The following is a 23,924-nucleotide window of genomic DNA, read 5'->3' as shown; positions in this document are numbered from 1 at the left end:
TTATACCAGCCAATATAATACTCAAATGTTAGGGGAAAAGCACAATGGTTTTCAACATTCAAGGATTCAGAAAAGATGCCACCCATGTACTGATATCTTATCTGAAGAAAATACTCAAGGAAGTACTCCGAACCTCATGAATATTCAATCAGAAGCAAATCTCTTCTTTCTGAGAAGAGGAAAGAAGAGTATAATAAATAATAGTAAGCAATTTGTTTTAATTTATATGATGACAGTTCTATAACTAAGACTTAGAATATAAATTATAATACAAGGTCTTAAAATTAAATATATATACAACCAAAATTTTTCCCTACTCAGTAAAACCCAGAAATTGGAGAGGTAAGAAAGTAGAGAGAAGGTGGCAGGAATTTGTCTAAAAGTCTCTAAAAGAAGTAGAGGAAGAAGGGGTTCAGGCAAAATGGGCTAGTAGGCTTTCCTATTAGGGCCTCATCATGGCTGAACTTGAAATACTAATTGAGAAATATTACTTCACATATCATTGTGGACAGAAGACTAAAAATTCTATACTGGAGTAAAAAAAAGAAAAAGAAAGATAAGAAATAAAGGGGGAAAAACCAACAAAGTAAATAAATAACAAACACAAAATAATATAAAATAATGAATCAAATAGATCAATTACCACTGTATATGTGAATAGGCTGAATTGTCTATCAAATTTTTTAAAAATCTCGATTGATTTAAAAAAAATCAAATAAGTAAAATAGGAAAAAAAAGAATGGAGGGATGGCAATTTAATGTTAAGTATGCAAATCCAGGCTAAAAACACTATGAAGGTAAAGAATTTTATATAATGATAACATATATGATTCCCAAAACTATATGCATAAATTATATAGCTAGCAAGACAAGGTATGTAACATAACTTTAAGGGTTAAGGTTTAGCCTAAGGCTTATAACTGTAGGACACAAATGGGAAAATATATAAAAACAATGATAATAGGAGGTTTTCATAGATCTCTTAGATTCTGACCAATTGACCAGACTGAAAAATAAGCAAAAATATAGGTAATTTGAATGATACAATTCACAAGCTTGACCTAATAGATAATATGGGGCTATGTAACACACATAGAACATGTATTTTTCTCATATACCCATGTAAATACTCTGGACATACAATTGGCCACAAGAACACCTCAGCAGTTTGCCCCACACAGTGGTTTTATTCAGTGGGTTCTTTGACCAGAATCCAATAAATCTATGCACTAACCACCAAGAGATGACTGACCATACTCCTTCATCCACTGCTGATATTTACAGGACAGTGACACTAAAGGTGAGTTACAGGGAAAATTGGTTCAATACATGGAGAGGGTACTGAGGCATCGAGTTGTCTTCCCCCTTCCTGAGCCAGCTGTGGTTTGGCCCAAGTCAAGAAGTTCCCTCATATGGCATAAGCTAGTTGGTCTTCCTTTTTTATTTTCATCCCCCCCCCCCCAAAAAAAAGAGCCAAACTAACTCAACATTCTCTTTCTCTCTTCCAATATTTATGCAGACATGTATATTGAATTTATACAGACACCTTCAATAATCTCATGTGGAATTGCAAAGACCCCCAAATTAATGCAGATATCATGAGATGTATATATGTATGCTCAAGCCTTCAAGTTAAATTTTTCTCATTAACTCTTCTTTTCTCCCAGACTAGTATAATGTAAGAAAAAAGATCTGTTGAGTATAGGATATACTAAGGAACCCACAGAATTGTCAAATTTCCAAATTCTTTCACTGAATGTAGACTATCCCATTAAAGATGGACATTTTGACTTCTCTGGCTTAGCATTTAAAAAAGTGAAATTTGGGGCACCTGGGTGGCTCAGTGGTTGAGCGCCTGCCTTTGGCTCAGGTCGTGATCCTGGGGTCCTGGGATTGAGTCCCACATCAGGCTCCCTGTGGGGAGCCTGCTTCTCCCTCTGCCTAGGTCTCTACCTCTTTTTCTCTGTTTCTCATGAATAAATTTAAAAAGTCTCAAAACAAAAAGGTGAAATTTACCTTAAAAATGTTTCAGTTTTACCTACAAAATTAATGGTTCTTATCTCCTTCATCTCAAAGCAGGTAAGCATGAGGATCTAATGTGAACAGCTGGTGTTTAGGTCAGTCATTTTATCACTTTATATTTCTTTCCTTCATGAAGACTGACATGCCATTTTTCTGTCCTCAGTGTTCTAGCAGTATTAAGAGTGGCCACAGAAGTTAAATTTCCACAGGTGAAACTGAACCATTCCAGTATACGTTCAGTGACATGGGGGTTGCAGCTTAAAACTGTTCATGGTGGAGCATTTACATCATAGAAACCAGCAAATGCGACATACAAATCAGAGTCTTGTTCTCCCATTGAGCCAGTTTACCACATCATACTACTGATTTTTTTGTCCCTGGTAGTTGATTTGACAAAGTTTGGAATCCTATAGTCTTATGGGAAGAAATAATGTAGACAAAAAGGCCCATTAAAAACTGATTATGTTCCTCTTGAATAAGTGAATTTATTTCTGAGAAGTAGAATGTTTTTTTAAGTCTTGCACGGAGTCCTTAAACTAATAATTTTGGTGAATGTTAAGTCTAAAAAATCATCTTATAAAATTTTAAGTGGAGAAAAAAATAGTACTTTTACCCAGGCAAGTTAAAAACATGATCTTGTCTACTTTCCTCTTTTTAATCTCCCATATTCTTGTAGTATCAAATCTTTCTAGCTTCTACCTCCAAGAACAACTAATTTAATTTTTCAAAGGATGGTTGGAATGGCATTTCAGTGAATAAGAATTTTTCATAGTATGCCTTAATGAAACTTGGAGACCTGTTATTATTATATGGGAAAAAAATTACCAAGGCTTTTTCTTTCTGATAAAGCCCTGAAACATTCTTATTACTTCATACAACTTAACAATGTTAAGCAGAAGTGGACTTATGTTCTTAATAGAATTAATCAATGTGCAAATGATTATAACCAGTTTCGGAGCTGGCAAATACGCTTATCAAAGTCATGTATGGGAACATGAACTGAAATCTCTTAATTTGCATCCACAGAAAGTCCAGAAAAATAAGAAAGGTAAAGACAAGGTCAAGGCTCAGCACTGAAAGTTTAACACTGATGAATGTACAGCAGTCTAAAAGATGGATTTGTGGTGGGAGTGGAAGTCATGATAAGACTGTTGTCAGAAGCATGCAGAACTCTGGCTCTAAGGGTTTTGAGTTGTTTTTATTTGGTGGCCTTTGTAATTTCTGCTCATGAAGGGGCTTATCATCAGCTCCCTCCTCCCCCAACCCACCACAACTCACTATCACCACCATACTAGAAGGGACAATTCAATTTATTTTTATGACAGACTAGTTTTTGACGTCTGGATGAAGTGTGTTAACTGTCCTATATTTGACTTACAGTTTCAGATATTTTTAAAAACACTATTAGAACAAACAGGCAAAACTCCTCCCTCCAAAACAAAAAAAAAAAACCCCAAAAAACAAAAAGCAAAAAAAAAAAACCCCACAAACAACAACAAAAAACCAACACCAAATACCTTGTACAAATACTGAGAATCAGTACATTTCCTCAATGTTATAAAGGTCTTCTGAGATTCCTGTGTGTGTTTGTGTGTTTAATTGTCTCAGCTATCTTCTATGAACTGAGAAAGGCCTTCTTTTGTTTGAATGTGACAGATCAGTTAGAACTGTGGCAACTACCATTTACAGCTATTGATTTCAATGTGACATTAAAGGCCCTAAATTCAACCATTATTCTCTTCAATTGTCACAAACAAAGGTTAATAATAGTTGAGTTTGGACTGAAGGAATCAAGTAAAGATTGCCAACTGAAATTAGCACATTGTTTCTCTCTGAGTCACAAGTCAGTATGAGGGTCTGTGTTCCCCAGATTACATGTATATTATCATCACTTTAAAAATGTGCCTTTCTCCCCGAAGTAATATTTGAAATATAGAAGAGGAAAATGCGGTTTCATAAGAAATCATGCCATTTAAAATAATAAATAATTTAAAAATATATTTCTCCTTGCACAGAGTAAAAACATTTTGTTTTGTTGCTTCCACCACAGCAAAATAATGTTTCTCATAACTGTAAAAAGTGGTATGTAGCATGATTAAACAATATTTCAACCCTTTAGTTCATGCAGAGGTTACCAGCTAGAGGGGAGAAAGGTTTGATTAGGTTTATGTGTTCCATGAGAAATTTTAAAAGAAAGCATGCAACTTCTTTAATATATGAGTGCTGAAGCTACAAATGGCTTTCTCTCATGGGCAGGTATGAAAGAACAAAATCCCTTTACGATAATAAATAGGCAGATAATAGCTGGTAAGATATTATAAATCTTCACAAAAGCAATGGCAAATTTAAAAAGTCTACAAGTCTTTAGAATTTCAACTTGGTTATATTTGTATCATGACTTACTACCTATTTATCCTTTTGGTAAATGGTAGTTTCATGTTCTGTGTCCACTGTTAATATTTTTTAACAAGCATCTTACTTTAAAAAATTACTCCAATAATTTTAATTATTGATTAATAGATTATCATTAAATATTTATAGAGCACTATCAAATTATACTTCTTGTTAGATGGAAACTAGCCATTTTTATACTATTTCATAGAGAGGAATCCTAGATCGAGTAAATGAGTTCTGTTTTCTAAAAAACAAAACAAAAACAAAACAAGACACTTTTCCCAAAAGTTAACCTGTACTTGTTAATAACTACTTTAAGGAATTTTGGAAATGGGGCAATATAATTTCAAACAAACCTGGTTTATTCTCTGAGTAGACAGAGCAACATTTGGGCCTGAGATAATGCCGCATAATAGCATTTCCTAGCTTAATTACAATAATGGTAGTAAAATTATTTTAACTACAGAGTCACATCCTGTGTACTCAACCATAAAAATGTCCGCTTAAAACCTGACTTATTGAGATAGTTATATTTCAAAACACAGTAATTAACAAACTGTTCCTATTAAACAATTGTATAAAATAATAAATAAAATTTCCCCCTTCCTAATCTGAGAATTTCTATCCACTAGGAGCATTAATGTCGTCTTTTTTCATTCTCTACCCTATGTTTACATAGGCCTAACTATATATACTTATATATTATTATTATTGAACAAAATTCAACCATTTGCTTCTATGTATATACACACACAACATACACTGATATATGTGAAACTTGTCTTTCACTTATTTCCCTGGATTAAGACATACAGATTTACCTGTTTATGTAATGATTTACATGAATTGATTTGGTGCAGCAGTATGCTTTAAACCAACCTTGCTTTATTGAAGTAAGCTCACACGGTCATGCCATGTTCACCTTTTTTACGCATTGCTGGACTCAACATGCTGATATTTGGTTGGGTGTTTCATATCTGTGTTTATGAGTGAGAGTAGCCTGCAATTACCTTTCTAACACTGACATTTCAACACTAAGGTTATGTCTGCCTCATAACGTGAGTTGAGAGAGCATTCGTTTTATTTTGCTACAGTTTCTAATAGTTTAAAATCTCTCCTCCAACCACTTTTCATTTAAGCCACTTCTGGAAGGTCTGCTTTTTCTTGTGCACTAATGACCAATCTGACGGGAATGCTGGTCAGCCATCCTAGAGTTAAAATGGAAATTAGGAATCTTTCTGACTAATTAGGTTTCAAACAGCTTTTGCTGTACGGTATATTCATGGATGTTAAGAAGGCATTGTCACAATTAAGGTTTTTGAAAAAATCCTTTCCAAGAGGATGTTTTCCATCAACAAACAGAAGCAAAATTAAATGCCCGATTAACAAACATAATGTCCTCTTTAATAATTCTCAGCACTCTGGTAATTCTGCTAATATTACTCTGCTATCTACAATTCTTCCCTTTTGTTTCATGTTTTGAATAATTCAATTAAAAGTCTGACAAAGCAATAACAAGGGATTAAATGTTGTCGAATTGTAATTCAAAATAAAAACATAAGCTCTTTCGGAGTATTTATCAAAAATTCTACAAAACCTTTTCAAGTATATGTGATTGTTAGATTCTACAAAATAAACAGTTAACTGCTTATAACCAAGTTACTCTCCTTCCTCTTTTGTGCTCTATCCTAGCAAATGAGGAAAATAAAAATATGTAAAACTGAATGGAAGTCCTTGCAAAACAGACCACTTGGGAAGGGCTTCTAGATGTCTCTGCTTGACCCACACCAAAGAAGAGCGATGCCTTGTCTTCTTTTCTGCTGTAGTGTGAGAAAAAGCATATAACATGAGCACTGAAAAGCAGGAGCACCTGAGAATGCTCACCTACCAGGGTTTATAATTGTGGCCCTTTATCTGGAAACTCTTCATGTACAAGACAATGTGAAGGATATGAAAAAGAATATGATAACAGACCTTGCCCTTAGAAAGTGTTTACTCTGACAATGGAGATAGGACAAGAATTACTTTCATGTGTAAACTAACCTCATGTGGTGGTAGGGCAGAAGGAAGCCAAGAACACATGGCAAGGAGAATATGTACTAAAATGTTAACACAATAGGATTCAACACCCCCTCCCCGTTACCTACTCCCCACTACATTTATAAGTCTGCTCTCATTAGAATTAATGATGAAGAACGATACAGTAGGGAAATCATCCATTCTTACACCAAGATTAAAAGCAAATTAATGATATCATATCATTTTACAAGAGGAGCTATGAAGTAATGATAAAGGGTGCAAGCTTGCAGTCAGATACTCTGACCATGAGTCCTGGCTTGGCCATTTCCCACCCGCAAGAATTTGAATAAGTTACTTAACCTTTCTATGCTTTGGTTTCTTTATCTGTAAAAATAGGGATAATATTAGTAGTAGCTCAGTGGGTGGGTTGGGAATTAAACAATATAATCCACATAACACATACAAAAAACTCTCAAAAAATGAGAGCTATTTGTTGTTAGCCATGTAAGCCAATCCTATAAATTCTTATCAGAAATGATAGTGATGATTCCGAGAGAATCAGAAACCAGAATCAGAAACCATAAGGCAGATTCAAACAAGAGAAATGCCAGGTAAACAAAAAGAGGAGATTGAAGAAATGGAAAGATAAAGTTAAATATGAAATGAAAAATTAAAATTCAGTGAGATGAAAGGAGTCTCAGACCTGAACCACCCACACTGAGGGCTGGGGGGGGGAGGGGGGAGAGAGAGAGAGAGAGAGAGAGAGAGAAGTAAGAATGACTGGGGAGAGTGACAAAAAAAAAAGTAATGAGGATATTGAAACCTTTTTAACTAAGTACAATTAAACTCTATTTTAATACTGGCTTAGCTATTGGTGGTGAGAAGGAAGGAATCAAACACTTAAGTCATTAGATTTAGTGCAAAATGCCAGGCTTAATAGCTTTCTAATTTGTAGATTAGTATTGTATTATCAAATATATATATATTTAAATAATCTGGCCCTCCAAATTGATCTACCGTCTCTCAAGTTCACAATTTATACTGGAACGTGGGTTTCCTGTAACATTTTTATATTTGGTCATCTATATGCAACACTGGGCTACTTTAGTAGGCAGCTATCCTGTCTGACAAATCCTATGTTATCTAAACGTTTTGGGTAGAGGGGTCCTTGAAATAAATTAACTGAAAATTAATAGCTTCTTTTTAGAGAGGTTGTTTTTAAATGTGATAGGTTTTGTTTTAAAATTGGCACTAGTCAAGGCACAGGAAGAAGTGAGATTCACTCATCAGGTCACAAAATTAGAATAAAAATAAACATATATGGCATAATTATTTCACATTGTTTTGTATGCTGATCTCAAAATATTATCACTTACTCAAGTGTTTATGACATAAGTGGAATCTGGCTAATAAAAATGCAATAGCAGATCCAGAGGACACTACTATCATTCATTTTTAAAAATTAGGGCACCAGGTCAAAGGCATGCAAACCAGCAACAGTACCTTGTCAAGGCAGAGGCATTTAGTAATAACATGGATGAAATTCCATTAGGTGAACTGGATGCATTTCATGCAAAAGCCAGTGTCATTTGGTGGAATCAGCTGTAAAAGCCCTGACCCATAGGAACGCATCTGTGCAAGGTTCCTGATCTTCTCATCGTCTATCTTGTCACCAAAAATATTTTCCCTGTAACATCCTTTAAGGATGCAAGTGTCCTAAATACCAAATTTGCCTATTTACTTTCAGTCTATTGTCTTCCTTTCCCTTTTACAACTATTTCATAGCTCTTTTTTTTTTTTTTTTATTCATGAGAGAGAGAGAGAGAGAGAGACAGAGACAGAGACAGAGAGAGGCAGAGACACAGGCAGAAGGAGAAGCAGGCTCCATTCCATGCAGGGAGCCTGACATGAGACTCGATCCCGGGTCTCCAGGACCACACCCTGGGCTGAAGGCAGCGCTAAACGGCTAAGCCACCTAGGCTGCCCTTCATAGCTCTTTATATCTATCCCTCCCTCCACTTTCTTCCAACTAAGAAGAAAACAATTAAAAATTGGAGATGTGAAATACATGAGACTCTAACAGGAGCATTTCACTGCATCTGGAAGCTGACAGGACAACTGACTTGAGAAGAGAAGTCATCCTCATGCATTTGCAAAGTGATATAAAAGGGACTAGTGTTTCTTAAAAAGAAGAAAAAAATGGATACAGAGAAAGTGAAGGTGTAGAATTCAAAGTGGCAAGAAAAGAGAAAAAAATTATAGAGAAAATAAAACATGGAAACACTTACCTGGAAATTTGGAGACATGAGGAAATAAAGAGATTAAAAATATAAAGGAAACCAGTACAGAGAATAAATCATTTAAGTGGTAGAAACAGTAAGCTAACTTTTTTGAGTTACCATAGCAATTCTTATTTAAACTAACAAACACAGGGGCACCTGGGGGCTCAGTCAGTTGAGTCTGATTCTTGATTTTGGCTCAGGTCATGATCTCAGGGTAATGAGATCAAGTCCTGCATTGGGCTCCACACCGGGCAGGAGCCTGCTTAAGATTCTGTCTCCCTGTACCTCTGTCCCCTTCTCTCTCATAAATAAATAAATAAATAAATAAATAAATAAATAAAGCAAGTACAAAAAAATTTAAAACAGCAATAACACTGAATATAATATAGTAAAAGACAGAGAGGAAATATAAAAACAGAACAGAGGTAGAAACTGAAAATTGATGATAATTCAGGAGAGAAACAGGTTAGAAGACAGTAAATTTACAAAATGAGAAAATAAACAAATAGAAGAGTATTTAAAAGAAAGAACTAAATACTGTGAAAGGAAGAGTTTAATTGCAGATTTCATTTAATTCATTGATATATAATAAGTATATATATATATATATATATTTTTTAATTTATTTATGATAGTCACAGAGAGAGAGAGAGAGAGGCAGAGACACAGGCAGAGGGAGAAGCAGGCTCCATGCACCGGGAGCCCGACGTGGATTCGATCCCGGGTCTCCAGGATCGTGCCCTGGGCCAAAGGCAGGCGCCAAACCGCTGCGCCACCCAGGGATCCCTATAATAAGTATATATATTGACATAATTAAATTCAGCTACCACAAATACTACAAAAACCCATAGCCATACTAAAGGTCAGGTTACCATTTCTGTTTATTTATTTGTTTTTTAACTACAACAGAAAAATGGGTTTGAAGAATCTGGCACATGATTCCCTGGTGTTCCCTGCCAAGAAGATTTGAGCTTTCTAATCTAAATGCAGCAAATTTAAGTAGAAAATTCACAAGTTCTTTGTAAATAAATCTACATTAAAATGAGATGAATGCTAGGTCCAAAGGAGTCAAGGAAGAGAAAATGGGGAAGGCAGGGTGACAAATGACAATATGTGATGTGTCCATAGAAAAAAGAAACAAGTTAGGGATAAGGGACATGAGCAAATAGTGAATGCAAAAAGAACAAAACTCATGGTGTCCAATTTCCATAGCACCTGCACAATTCCTGACACATTATAGTTGCTCAATTAGTAACCAGTGGATTAACTGAATCAGTGGATGTTCTGACTACCAGTACTATATTTTTCTTTCTGACTGTGTTCATCAATGGAAAAACAATTATGGAAATAGCAGGTAGGTAGATTTGCAAGAAATAGTGTCAAAACAATTGCCACTTTGGACTAGATCTATACTTGGAGGGAGGGAAAGAGACTGAATAATCTAAAATTAGGAACAAAACCTTACAAATTCTATGTGAATTGATCTACAGGGAAGAAATAGGTCTGTGCTGTTCCCAAAGAACTATTCTACTGGTTGCTTTGATCGTTTTTTATTGCCATCAGCCTTGGCACTCCTCTGGACATGTGTTTTGGATTCTTGGAACCGAAATGAATAGTACATACAGTAAAGTGCATCTATCCTGAAGTGAAAATGACAACCACATAACACCATGTAAAAGAATGCCGACAAAAAGAGAATTTGTTTTTCTGCATTCTATGAGACAATAAGGCAGAAAGAAAAAGAAAAGTAAAGCAAATGACTGCATGACAGAAAAGGAGAACGAGGCTCACAACACACAAGACCAAGAAAGGGGGGTGGGGGAGCCCACGAAGGCAGAAACAAGGTAACAAAAAGGACAAAACCAGCAGCAGAAAGGAACTGTCAGGCACAAAAACCCTCAAAACAATAGATAGGAAAAAAAGGAACAAGATGACAGGAAAAGAACAGCATGGAATCTAGTAAGAAAAAGAAACAAAAATTTCAAATAATGGATTTTCTAACACCCCCGCTGTTCCGGCAATGCATTGTGTCACAGTCTCACAGAGCAGTGCATAATTTATTATGGTCACTCACTGCCAGGCTGTTATAAAGGGCAACAGCTATATGAAAATACTCCCCACCGCTGGATGGCTTAATGATCTACCCTTTGTAAAGGGGGTAGGGCTGCGGAATGGCAGGCAAGGGCAGAGCCACTTATGGGGCTGGCTGGCGCTCTGTGTATTTAGTGCTCTCCACCATTTGAAGACAGGGTGAATTCCCTCTTGGGCACTTTTGTGGGGGTTCTTCACCCCTCTTCAGCTTCTCCCAAACAATCACCAACTGGCAGGAGTAGTTTCTTAATGCCTGATACCACGTATTGTCTCCTTTATGGGAACGGTGATGTCAAATCCAAACAACAAAAAAATGAATTTTAAAATAAAAACAGACATTGACAATCAACATTTATTATGGTGCAATTGCACTGTGTTTTAATCACATCTGGAAATTAAAAAAAAAAACTTCAGGATTTCTCTTTAAAACTGAATTTGGATGCAGAAAAAATTAAAAACACAAAAATGAAGATCGTTCAAATCTTTTTCACCAATTATTTTGAGGAAACTGGCCTTTTCAGTAAGTATTTATACAGAGGCACTTTCATTATTTCCATAACTGGCACTGTTTTCAAAGAGAGATGCATTATTAAGATATGTATCAATAATTTCTATGCCTAAAAAAGCCAGTAATTTTCTTTCTTGAGAGGCAGCGGTGCCCAAGATGAGAGGCACAGTCTTCTGAGCCAGAGGACAGGATTTGAATCCATTTACTTGCTGTGTGATCTTACCAAACTACTTAGACCTTCTGTCTCTAGGTTCTCCTATCTGGAAAATGGGAATAATAATAGTAAATATATCATAGAGTTGTAGTGAGGATTATAGGAGTTACACCTTATATCAGCGCCTGGCAAGCAGCATGGCAGGCATCATATCTGCTCTCAAATAATGCATGAGGTGGCATTCAGGGAGCATTTGTAATCCAGAACTATCTGCCATTAGGTACTGGGCATGGAAACATGTGAAAATAAAGTCCTTAATTTCCTGGAGGCCAGGCTGAGGCAGCTTATTTTCTTTCTCTCCTTTTCATCCCCAGATAGTGGCCTTGTTTACATAAGATAGCGAGTTTGCAAAAGAAAGAGTTAGCCATTTTGACATCTTTCATCCTCCAAACTCCTTTGGTAACATGTAAAAAATGCTCATTCTTAACAAGAACAACAAAAGATTATTGAGTTCCAAAGATAGAATATTTGCAAAGGAGACAAACTCCTGTCCAGGGCACAGGGGATTGTAAATAATATTTATTTGTGAGCAGTATGTACCTCTGGATAAACATATTTACAATGGATTCAAGACACAAAGTGGAGAGATCAGACACGTGACACCTACCATGACTGAGGTGGAAATAAACAAAACAATGTATTAAGACTGGTTTTAGAGGGAAGTAAATGATTTGAAACATAAGTCTTAACTTACAAAAAATCATTAACTGCTATACTGAGTCATATTCATAAACCACTCTACTCAGGATTCTTCATTGCAAATGGTGCACATACACACAAAAACCCCACATATTTTGTATGAAGATTTAATTAGATTATTCATTCATTTAGACCTTCATTAATCTGTCCAAAAATTATTTATGTAACCTTCCACGTACCACAATAACATTAATCCCTGGGGACTCAATATGGAGCAAGTCACTCCAGCCTCAGGGCTCTCTGTAACATGGAGAATGTTTTATCTTCCCCCTCAAAGTTGACTGACGAGTGGGTATGATCCCATGTGTAGGAACAGCTAGCATAAGGCTTACAATACAAGGCACACTGAGTGAATATACTCAACTGTAATTCTCCATAAACATCTATTATTAATTTATTCTCTTGGGATGTATCTATATCATAGTAACACTACTTGCATTGTTGCTATCTCCAAAATATAGTTATTTATTTATTATATATTGGGAAAATTGTACTTCACTTTATGCTAAATCTATCATCTCTATAAGAGAGTGAATATCCAATACGTTTAACATTCAAAAGGCTTTATGGGTAAGTTTTTAATTATTTAAAATAAGGATGGATCCATTTAAAAGAAAGTTTTTGCTGAATTTAGTAGTGGGGATTGGAGAGAGTATACTGAAAAATATCAGAATCACAGCTATCAGTATATGGTCTAGGGGTGGGAAGGTGGAGATCCCCTGGGAACTGGGATGAGGAACCATAGATTTATCTGAGGCTAGGTCATTAGATGGATTAAAAATGCTTATCTATCACGGGGAAAAATAAGTCATCCACTATACCATGGAGTAAAAAAAAGAAAGGAAGAGACAGTGAGAATGCTGAAGACATCATCTGCTTTTCTGGATCCAGACAATCATGAAGTCAATTTCAACCTTATACCATCAGTTATATCAGCTAATACATCTGTCTTAGGTTCTAATAACAGAATTCCTCCATCAGCACAGAACAGAAAGCTAAGAACTATCTTGTCACTTGCTTTTCCCTCAAAACCCATATCCAACCCATCCTCAAATGCTGGTGGATATACTCCTTATCTCCGGAATATCCATTTCTTTTTCTCTACAATCACTTCTCTAGTCTAAGCTATAAACTACCATTATATTTTACATGAACAACTGCAAGGTTATTCCAGACAGCCTTCTTAGGCCCATTCTCATGCTCCTCTAATTCTCTTCTCTCAAAATGAAAATACAATCATATCACTCCACCATTGTCACCATCCCACCCATCAAACACATGCACAGGCCTGTGCACACATATATGTGCACACATACACACATACACACACACTCACAACAAACCTTTTAATAACTTCCCACTGCTGTTTGGATAAGATCAAAAAGCTTAACAAGGTGTGACTTACAAGCTCTTCTATAGTCTGGCCTCTATTTTTTCCTCTTCAACACCATCTTGTGCCATATGTGTGTGCTCTAAGCACCCTATTCTTCTTTTGCCCTTGACCATGCCTTGTTTCAACCACAAGGCTTTTGTTCATGCTGTTTCCACTGCTTGGAATGCTCAAACCCACTACAATCATTTCACTTAGTTAAAAATCCTCTATTTCTGTTACCAGATCTGACATCACTTTCTTATATAATCCTTCCTTGACCCTTCCAAGTAGTCCAGAAACTTCATATTATATGCTCTACTAAATAGAAAGCTCCATGAGAGCAGAAAACATGTCTGTTTTTGTTCATTATTATACTCTCAGCTTTTCACACAATTTTTGGTACATACTAGATAGCCTAAATACTTGTTGAATGAATATAAGTTGAGAAGTATTTGATGATTTGGTAATGAAATAAATACTATAGCGTCTCTATAACCTATATCTCCTAAATAGAAAGGTTGTTCTCTAAAAGTTTGAGACTGAGGTGATAGAATGTAGAAAGAGAATCAAGAGTGAATATGGGATAGAAGAATAGAGAACAGATATTAGAAATGAAGGGACCTAATTGTTCCCTCATATACCCAAGTTCTCCTTCATTTGGCAAAACACGGTTATAGCAGAAACAGGAATGACATGCCTACTATGTTGCCATATGATTTCTGGTGTAGTCAAGGAAAAAAAAATGATAAACAAAAACTGGCAATAGAGATCTGTGTCCATTTGATAGACAGCTAAAAGTTTCACAAATAAGAGAAAAAAAAATCTCTACGCTACTTTCTGATGGGTCATTAACATACATTAAGTATAACTGATTTTGCAACTTGATCTATAAGGACTTTCAAAACTAAATACATTCAGTAACAATAGATAGGGAGAGAAAACACTCAAACTAGAAAACATAAATAGCAAATAACACGAGGAAAAAAAGACATTCAGAACATTTCAAAGTCTCTAAAGTTGATATTCATGTTTTAAATTGGTATCTCCTTAAACAAAACTTTTTTCGTAGGGTATATATTTATTAATCATACTGCTACTTAATGATTTTTTTTGTGTGTGAAAGAACAAAAAGAAAGATAGCTAAAAAACATGACTGTCATTAAGACTTCTGCAATGTAATCAACATCAAGACAGACTTCATATTTGTATAAAATCTGTTATTATCAGTAGGGGCTACCTCATGTGTATCTAGGGTGGTGGTGGTGGTGGTTGTAATAGTTCTCTGGGAATGGAGTTGCTAAATGATAGTTAACAAAAGCCATAGAGTCTTCCATCTTGAATCAATACTCCTGGGCTGTAAAAATGCCATGATTTTAATAAACCTACTTTCTTTGACTTACTTTTTCTGGGGGTGGGGGTGGGGTGCAATATTTCCTTCAGTAGTCTGGCAAATCCACGTGCTTTCTTCCTGCCATTGCTCACCTTCTCCCAACTGGAAGCCCTAGACTGACTGCACTTTAAAAGGCTCCTTCTATGCCAGTGGAAAATGTGTAAAAACTTTATCTCTGAGGTACAAGTTGCCTTTATTTTAAGGTCTTCTTGAAAGTGGTGGCTCTCATGCCTTCCCTTGATTTGTCTTACTCATTATCCTTTCTCTTGCCTTATTATAAACTAGGCTGCCTCTGAATCTCTTAGCTCCTGAGTGCTTACTAGGCTTTGGAGAAGCTTGCTTTTTTAGCCTAATATGCAGTGTCCCGAGTCTTTTGTGGCTTTTAATAAATGACTCAGTCGTGTCTGCCAGTTTTTCCAAATATTCTAGGCTAGTTGGATCTGTGACTAGACCCTTCATTTCACTGCCAGTAATTCTGGTTTCCAACATCGTTTCTACTCTGCACTGCTAATGCCTATTATTCTGCTGTGACATTATGCTATGCAAACTCTCCATGATACCACTGATTAAGATCACAGCCTCTCCCTACCCTACTCCCATGTCTCTCTCTTTGGGTCAAAGACATTTTCAGTTTATCTTTATGCTATACGTCATCAGGGATATAGTAAATTCTGCTATACTCTCAAACTCACTGTGATATGATCGTTTGAGGGTGATTTAAAAAAATTGTGAAATGCTATTGCTGCTTTATGTTGGGAATATAACAAATGATGAGTACAATAAAAGCCACACTAAGCCAAAAGATATATACATGTTTATTTTTTTTAAAGATTTATTTATTTTTATTTATGATAGACACACACACACACACACAGAGAAAGAGGTAGAGACACAGGAGGAGGGAGAATCAGGCTCCATGCCGGGAGCCCGATGTGGGACTCGATCCCAGGACTCCAGGATCACGCCCTGGAACAAAGGCAGGCGCCAAACCACTGAGCCACCGAGGGATCCCCTATATACATGTTTAAGATGTTTTTCCTGCAACCATTCACCAGTGGTCCACCTATCTGTACTACATACAATTCTTTTAACTGCCACATGATTGGTGTCATAGACATAAACAAAGATACTCCCTGACCTATAGCAGTATTTCATTTAAACTTAAATGGCATTGCTTTCTGCTAAAATTTATAATTTTGGGGAGAAAGCAATCATTTTTATATCATTAACCAACATTAATAACTAAAACTGAAAAACTCATAGAGAATTAGCTTAAGGCGAAATATTGGCAGTTACATAATTGCCTCTTACACATCTCCTGTAGTTATCTACTTATCCAAGCACCCAGTCTACACAAATGGTTGAGAATTAAACTCAAATAAAAGTTGGGCAACATAATACAGTATAAAGCAAATATTTCTTTTTTGATCAGAGATACTTTTTCTTATAAACAAGCTGATAATTTATCTTAAAGCACCTCTAAAATTATAATGCCGCAAGGACAAGAAAAGAGAACAAGATAAGTCGAAAGTATATGGACAATATCAGATTTCAGTCACTTTTGCAGAAGCTTCTATGCATCCGTTTCTCATAGCTCTCCATAGAATGATGTTATTTTGAGAAGGAATGACTTCCAAACCTGTGAGTGTGATGTTTCAGGGACTCAATGCCCTGAAGCCAGCCTAGCCTTCAACTTTGTAGACCTTAGTTCCAACTCTCTAGCCCACAGTTACATTCACTAATTAGAGCAAGATTAAACATCACTTTTAGGACAATGTGGCACACATTTATTTTATAGGGGCTATTTTATAGGGGCTATAGTTAGAAGGAATGAGAGGAATCAAGAACCTGAAACAGGATGTCTCATGGGCATGTACCAGACTAGTATCAAAAAGTCAATCTAACTCAGCAGTGATCCTCACCTGAGATCCCCAAGAGGCCAGGGAGGTCACTGTGGCTTCAGTTGTATTTTACCATGGATAGGGCTCCCATATTCTTTCTTCTAGCCTTTAGGGTGTCTCATACTCCTAAGTTCCTGAATTTAATTCCTCTGGGAAATATAGGTAGTATTATGACTTGTCAGTTGTGCTGGCTTTAAAACCAGTATCTTTATATTGTCTCCTCCACAAACATCTAATGGGTACCTGATCCAGGCGGATTGTGGTCATCGCTCACTGGACCCTGTATTGTATATGAGATAGGGTGTCTGTTAACCCAGCTGCTGGAGGAAGGCTTTATTTCCCAAGAGAGATGCTAGCACATCTGGGGCAATGTGGTCCTCACACTTAGTTTTGGATTCTCTTCCTGGTGACAGACGTCTGCTCTCTGGCAAGGGTAAGAGTAATAATCTGTGGTTAATGTTTTATGAAAAATGCTGGCATGTTGTAACAGAAACAAAGCCTTTCTCTCTCTTTTTTTAATAGGCATACAGAATTTGTGTAAATTAAATTGGACATAGAACAGATCATGAGGGAAATATCAAAGTGTTGTTTGGGTGATCTTAATTTAAGTCAATAATTATTTAAGATCAGTAAACGTTTTAAGATTTACCACTTTTAAATCTGTTTGCTCTTACTTAGCTAATCACCATGAAAGCAGGGCTGCGGATCTATTTCCTGATGATAAAATTAATGCTAAGACTGTTTGAGTTAAACATTTTGGTGTTACCTCCACGTGGAGGATGTGGGTAAATAAACAGAAGGGGCTGTGAGACAGCAAGACATAGCAGGTAATAGCAGTGGCACCACCATCTTTCTTTAGGACATTACTTTAACTGTGAAGCTAGAGTAGTCTTCCCTCTGATTATAGTACCATTTTGGGATTTCCCATTCAAAGGCATCATTACTGAAATAGGTGTGCACTATTTAACAATCACACCTACAAAGAAAGCATCCAAACCACTGAAAAATGGGAATTCTGTAAGGTCCAGGGAAATAACATCTTTGTAGCCTATTAGAATTGTTAGGTAAAGAAATTCAAATCCATTGACCGGGATTCAATCTCTAGGTCACTAGAGATTCAAACGAGAGTATGCTTCTAAGTTTGCACCTTTAAATCTGTTCACATACGATATATTCTTTTTTCTTTCTCATGGAAAGTTTGGTTGACTAATAAGACATACTCAGTTAACAGATTAGATGTCATTTAAAATAGAAGTAGACAGATGATTCCTATTTGGATAATTTCAGTTGAAAAAAATATGAACTCCAGGCAGAGCAAACAATAGTATGCAGAAAGGTATGAAGTCAGGAGTTCCCAGGGCACAGTGCCAGCTTATTCAGTTTTCAACTGGAGATCTGGATATACTCAAATGACCCATAGGAAATACTGAACAGAGCACCAGATGAGCGTCAGTGACAACTGAGTCAATGGCTATGGGCCTTGCCATTTTGTTCCCTCCAGCAAAGGCAATTTAAGTATCTTCCCAGTCTCCGATTCCTTTCCTGTAAATAAGGGGGTCAAATAGGAAAATCTTTCAGGTTCCTCTCAGTTCTAGAAGTCTGTATTTTACTACACCACATCATTGACACAAAGCAAAGAAAGTAAACAGTGTGTGAAAAATAACTTAAGAAAAGTTTTAGAAATTAGCATTTTCTGACAGCAGGAAAACAATTGTTTCAAGAGGACTACACAACTAGTACTGCGAAATCCAGTGGGGCATGCTGCCTCAGCTCTTCCTTTTTGCCTTGTGGAAGATAAAACAGGAAGGTGAGAAGAGAGGGCATCTTAGCTCACACATTCCATCCACAGCCTCCATCAACTATTTTTTCCTTTGGTGGCTGATCAACAGTCTAAGAATTAAAGGTACTGCTGGCTAAAGAAGGCAGCTGAGAGACTCTTCCATGTCAGGGATCTAGAAAGTCAGCAAAAATTCTGGGAAGGGTTGGTTGTGATATTTGAAGGTTGCACTGGAGAGGCACATACTTATCAAATCCATGTTTGGGCAGAAGCACTTCCCCTTCCTGCTATTTACATGAACCGCATCCAGTGTTAAAGGAGAATAGTTAAGCTCTACTTCCTCACTTCTGCATGGCAACACAGGCCCTCTGTGGCCATTATCTTCCCGTAGTTCAAGAGAAAGTTAAGAAATAGGTGTTTTCTGTCAAAGCCACCTATTTTTCAAATGTTGGTAATCGTTTTAGAAACAAAGTAAACACAACAACACAAAGTTATTCCAGTTTCTTCAGCTCTTGTCTGAATTTAATGTTAGGAGGTTCTGCAGGATGGAATTAAAAATACTTAATAGTTAATAGTAATAATTCAAGGACAAAAGAGGGTTATTCAGCCAATGCTGTAAGAACCCTTTGTATTTAGGAAAAGGAGAAGACCTCAACGAGGTGCCATTTTACCTGAATTTTATAGAATTTATCACAGTTTGCTTTTATTTATAAACTAATATGTTGGCACAGGAAAATAGTGTATAGAGACTGCACGTAGACAATTTTATTCTGAACGTTAAGACATCAGGGAGGCTCCCTTGTTCCAGAGAGTTACAACATCTAAATAGTAGACTCAGGCTTGCTGCTGTTTTTATATATTTAGAGAAATGGGAATTTAGAACTATAGATGATTTTAGAGATACCTTAGTACTGTACTGAGCTCTTAGCTAATAATATTCAATGCTTACACTGGAGTACCAATTTATTAAGAACTGTTCTTGGAGACTTATCTCTATTTAGGCTTATATGCTAATTAATAGTTGGCAACTGCTGACCAGATCTTGACCTAGGAAGCAAGGAGGCTTTAGTTTTTTGTTGTTGTCTTGTTTAGTTTTTGTTTTTATTTTATTGTTGCTGTTCTTGTTGTACAATGGGATAAAATCTCAACCTCTTCAGAGGGTTATTATAAGGAGGAGAAGAAAACGAGGATATTTTTTCATGTTGCAATATAACTGACTTTTGGAGTATACACAACTAAAGCTAGAGCATATTTTCACTTTTGCTTGACCATCAAAGTTATCAGGGTTTTTCTGTTTCACTTTGGAGGAAATATACAATTCAAATCCCCAAGGTCAGCTTGAGATTTCCTTTATTTCCACAAATTCTGTAAATAAATGATTTCTATATATTGTGGAGTAGAGGTTATATAGCTTTGTCAGTTCAAAAATTGCACAATTTTTGGTCACTTATGGGAACATTTATAAAGAGTTTAAATAAACAGACATATATTTAAACATATACATATATAGTTAATATAAAATCATTTAGATACAAAGGCAGTATTTTTCACTTATAAAATATTTGTAAGAAAATATATGACACAATGGAGGAAAAACACGGTTAGAGAGGAAAACATATACTATACTGTGATCCTCTGCCTCTTCTCACGGGGCTAAAATTGTGATGATTTCTGGAAACACCAGAAGTGGAAAAAATACAAGAGAGTGTTTCCAATAGACAAATATTCTAAGCACGGGACTAATGTCAGTTTGTCTCATTCATGAAGCAAACACCTATTGGGCTCTGGCAATACACACAGCTCTTATGCTTTGCACACAGGAGTTTCCAAGAGATGGAATAGAGGATCGCACTGCAGTGGGGAAGAGGAATTGGAACGGCTTCTCAATCCCCCAACACTGAGTAGAGATTTCCCATGCCACCAGCTTACAAGTGTTCAACACTATGAAGCTCAAAGAGAAAGGAAGAGGCAATGGGAACAGGAAGTAGAGAAAGAAAAAAAAGGAAGTAAAGGAAAAAAAATGAATAAGCCCTAGACACACCTGTTACCACTCTACAGAGTGAGAGTTATAGTGAAAATTTTTTTTTAAATAATGCATTAATATTCTTCCTTCCCTCCATTTAAAATATCGAAGATTCCTGTGTCCTGGGGCAGGCTAATCATTTAAAATATGTTGGCACGAAATGATTAAATATGTTTTCGTTTTCCATTATATGATTTAAAAGAAAATATAATTCAAAAGAAAATTTATAAACGTGGCTAATAAAGACTGGTTTTAGTTTTAGAGATTATAACTAGTTGTTATAGACTGCAGTAAGATATGAAGAGGGACACTATATCATGCTTAAGGGATCTATCCAACAAGAGGACCTAACTATCATTAATATTTATGCCCCTAATGTGGGAGCTGCCAAGTATATCAATCAATTAATAACCAAAGTAAAGACACACTTAGATAATAATACACTTATACTGGGAGACTTCAACATGGCGCTTTCTGTAAATGACAGATCTTCTAAGCAGACTTATCTCTATATTGGAGACTCATCTCTATTTAGGCTTATATGCTAATTAATAGTTGGCAACTGCTAACCAGATCTTGACCTAGGAAGCAAGGAGGCTTTAGTTTTTTGTTGTTGTCTTGTTTAGTTTTTGTTTTTATTTTATTGTTGCTGTTCTTGGCATCTCCAAAGAAGATCTCCAAAGAAGAAACGGCAATGTTCCAAAGTTTCCTTCAGCGTAAGGTACCATGGTTTTTGGAACATATGTTTTCCAAAGGTTTTAGAAATCTTAATACTAACTCTGACTGCAAAATTTTAACGCTTGGTATCCTCATTCAGCCAAAGGCTGTGCAAAAATTTATGTAGCTAAATAACTCTCTGGAGAGGATACACCTAAGACACTTAACAGCTGGGTAAGTTGAGATGTGTTCACAGAGCCAAAGCCCACTCTAAAAAATAAGCTCAAGGTTGGGCAACATTTTCAAAATAATTGCCATTTCTGTGGCAAGGAATATATATTAAAATGTATCCTTCTTTAAAAAATTAGTCAACAGATTTAAATATTCCATAGCTGTTTTTTTCCATGTAACTAAAAAATATCTTGGGTCAAAGTTTTAGGAACCATGCAAGGGATAAAGAAAGAACCTGACTACATCAGACTCTGTCCAGCTGTCCTTTCAGAAGCCTACCTCATTTCAATCACCCAAGCCTTGCCCCAAAGAAGTCATGATTTGATACAGTATTTTCCCACTATTGACTAATTCTGAGGCTTGGTTCTGTCACCACCTTGACTGATCTTCTGGGTAACCTGTTGTTAGTGCAACAGAGGATATATTTGAAGACCATTTGACTAAGCCCTCTGCTCCTGCTGCTACAAGAGAATGGTTTCTTCCCAAGTTACAAATCTATTCCGAATGTTAATTAAATATTTACAAGGTACTTTAAAATCCTCCCTGAATGCTAATATGAAAATAGCAACCTAGGTTCATTGGAATAAGCAGAAATTTTTGCCCTTCCAAATTAAGGGCCTCCGGCCTCTGAGTTTAATTCAAATAACCCAAAGACTTGGGGGGGTGGAATTGAGCACCTACTATGTACTAGGCCCTGTGCCAGATATAAAGACAAAAGTAAACTTTCCAGGACTAGAAAATTTGTCATAAATGACAACATTTCATATTATTTAATTCACACCATTTCCCTCTGGGCTTAAAAGCCAAATTAGATGCAAAACACTCACCTTTTTAGCATTAAGCTTTTACATTGCTTCTTAACATACAACACTGTATCTAGTTACATAAAGATGCAGTATTTTCTACATATTAACATATATTTCCACATTTTATTCATTAGGTTTTTGAAAGTATTTTAGCATGAAGGTTCCATTTATTGTATCCCAAAATAAAAATAGCATCAAAGTCTTTTTGCAACTCCCAAAACACAGTTAGGGAATAATGATCATATGCTAAAAAATGTAAAATGCAATTTGTGCTGTGCCCCATTTACTACAAAATCACTACGAACAATGCATTTTGTACAGTATATTGCTCCAGGGAAACTGGATCAGCATCAGGAATGAATAAAGAACATTGCATTTGAAATCAGCTAATTCTGCTTCAGTGCTTTTAAAAACTATTTGTTATGATATTACTTCCTGTCAAGCACATAATGTGATATTTTCCTCAATAAAACTAAACAGTTGCTGTAATTTCAGTTTCCCTCATTTTCCACTTTTTAAGCACTAAATATTTAAACAATGCAGACCTGGAAGTCTCAAGCCAGTCATCTGATCCACACATCTTCTTGCCTAAGGTATAGTTACTATCCATACAGGGGCCTGTTCTGTCACACAGAAATACGTGATGGCAGCTGTTGAGGTCCTTACCTGCCCGCAGGCCAGGCCCATTCCTCTTTCTCCCATGCCATGTGGACACGATAAATTTAACTCCAGGGCATCTGCTCCAGAAGCCTTTACGACGTGGAAGGAAAATGCAAGAAAAGGCAAAGCTTTATTTGTGTCTCGATACACTTTAATCATTGGTAACTCAGCATAGGTCACATTTGTCAAATTTAAACTCTTCCATTTCCTGCATTACAGCTATCTTGTGAGGTATATTCTGACTCTCAAATTAGAGTGTCTACTATAACAATAATAACCACAGCAAATATTCACTAGTGCTTTTGTGAGAGGATACTCACTACTCTATGTGCTTTATATTTGTTACCTCTAATTCTCATAATCCTTGGATTAGTAGGACACTGAAGACAAGGAAACTGAAGCACAGGGGAGTTCAAGACAAACCTGGGATATTAAATGACACAGCAGAGATTTTAACTCAGATTTGTTTGACGTCACATTTTTTTTCTTCCCTTCCCTACACAGCTTCTATCTTTTATAGAAGCAAATCTTACTAATTTTGGATAATTGGTACTGGAAGTTGTAGTGCAAAGAAAAATGTAGTAGGCTACCTGGAATGCATATAAGTAAAACTTGAAATGTTTTTAACTGAGAATCAATTGTATTGTATAGAAAATAGGTCCATGATAAGAAACATGGAGTGATCGTTTTTGTCTTTAATAATTAAATAGGTTTTCTTCTAATTTAACTCATTAATTCACTGGTGTACTAGTGGATCCTGTGAAAATGAACACAACAGTTCATGTCTAAGTATTCATAGACAACTTGTAGAATCATAGAATTCTTGACAAGTCTTCTATGAAAAACTCAAGGAATAAACAAAACACTTTTTTAATAGT

At 36.1% G+C, this 23,924-nt stretch overlaps 1 protein-coding gene across 4 annotated transcripts in view; it reads right to left on the bottom strand.

The window, feature by feature from the left end:
* DPYD (dihydropyrimidine dehydrogenase) overlaps positions 1-23,924 on the bottom strand; it is a 793,145-nt gene that overhangs the window by 237,426 nt on the left and 531,795 nt on the right. For all 4 annotated transcript variants that reach the window (XM_072754539.1, XM_072754541.1, XM_072754540.1 and 1 more), the window contains one exon: positions 23,053-23,136. In XM_072754539.1, the coding sequence (XP_072610640.1) occupies positions 23,053-23,136 (84 nt within the window). The remainder of the gene's footprint in view (positions 1-23,052; positions 23,137-23,924) is intronic.

This window comes from Vulpes vulpes, chromosome 3, assembly GCF_048418805.1.
Source record: "Vulpes vulpes isolate BD-2025 chromosome 3, VulVul3, whole genome shotgun sequence".
In the NCBI taxonomy this organism is placed as follows: Eukaryota; Metazoa; Chordata; class Mammalia; order Carnivora; family Canidae; genus Vulpes; species Vulpes vulpes.
Note: the sequence above shows the minus strand (reverse complement) of the source record. Positions and strands in the feature narration are given on the sequence as shown.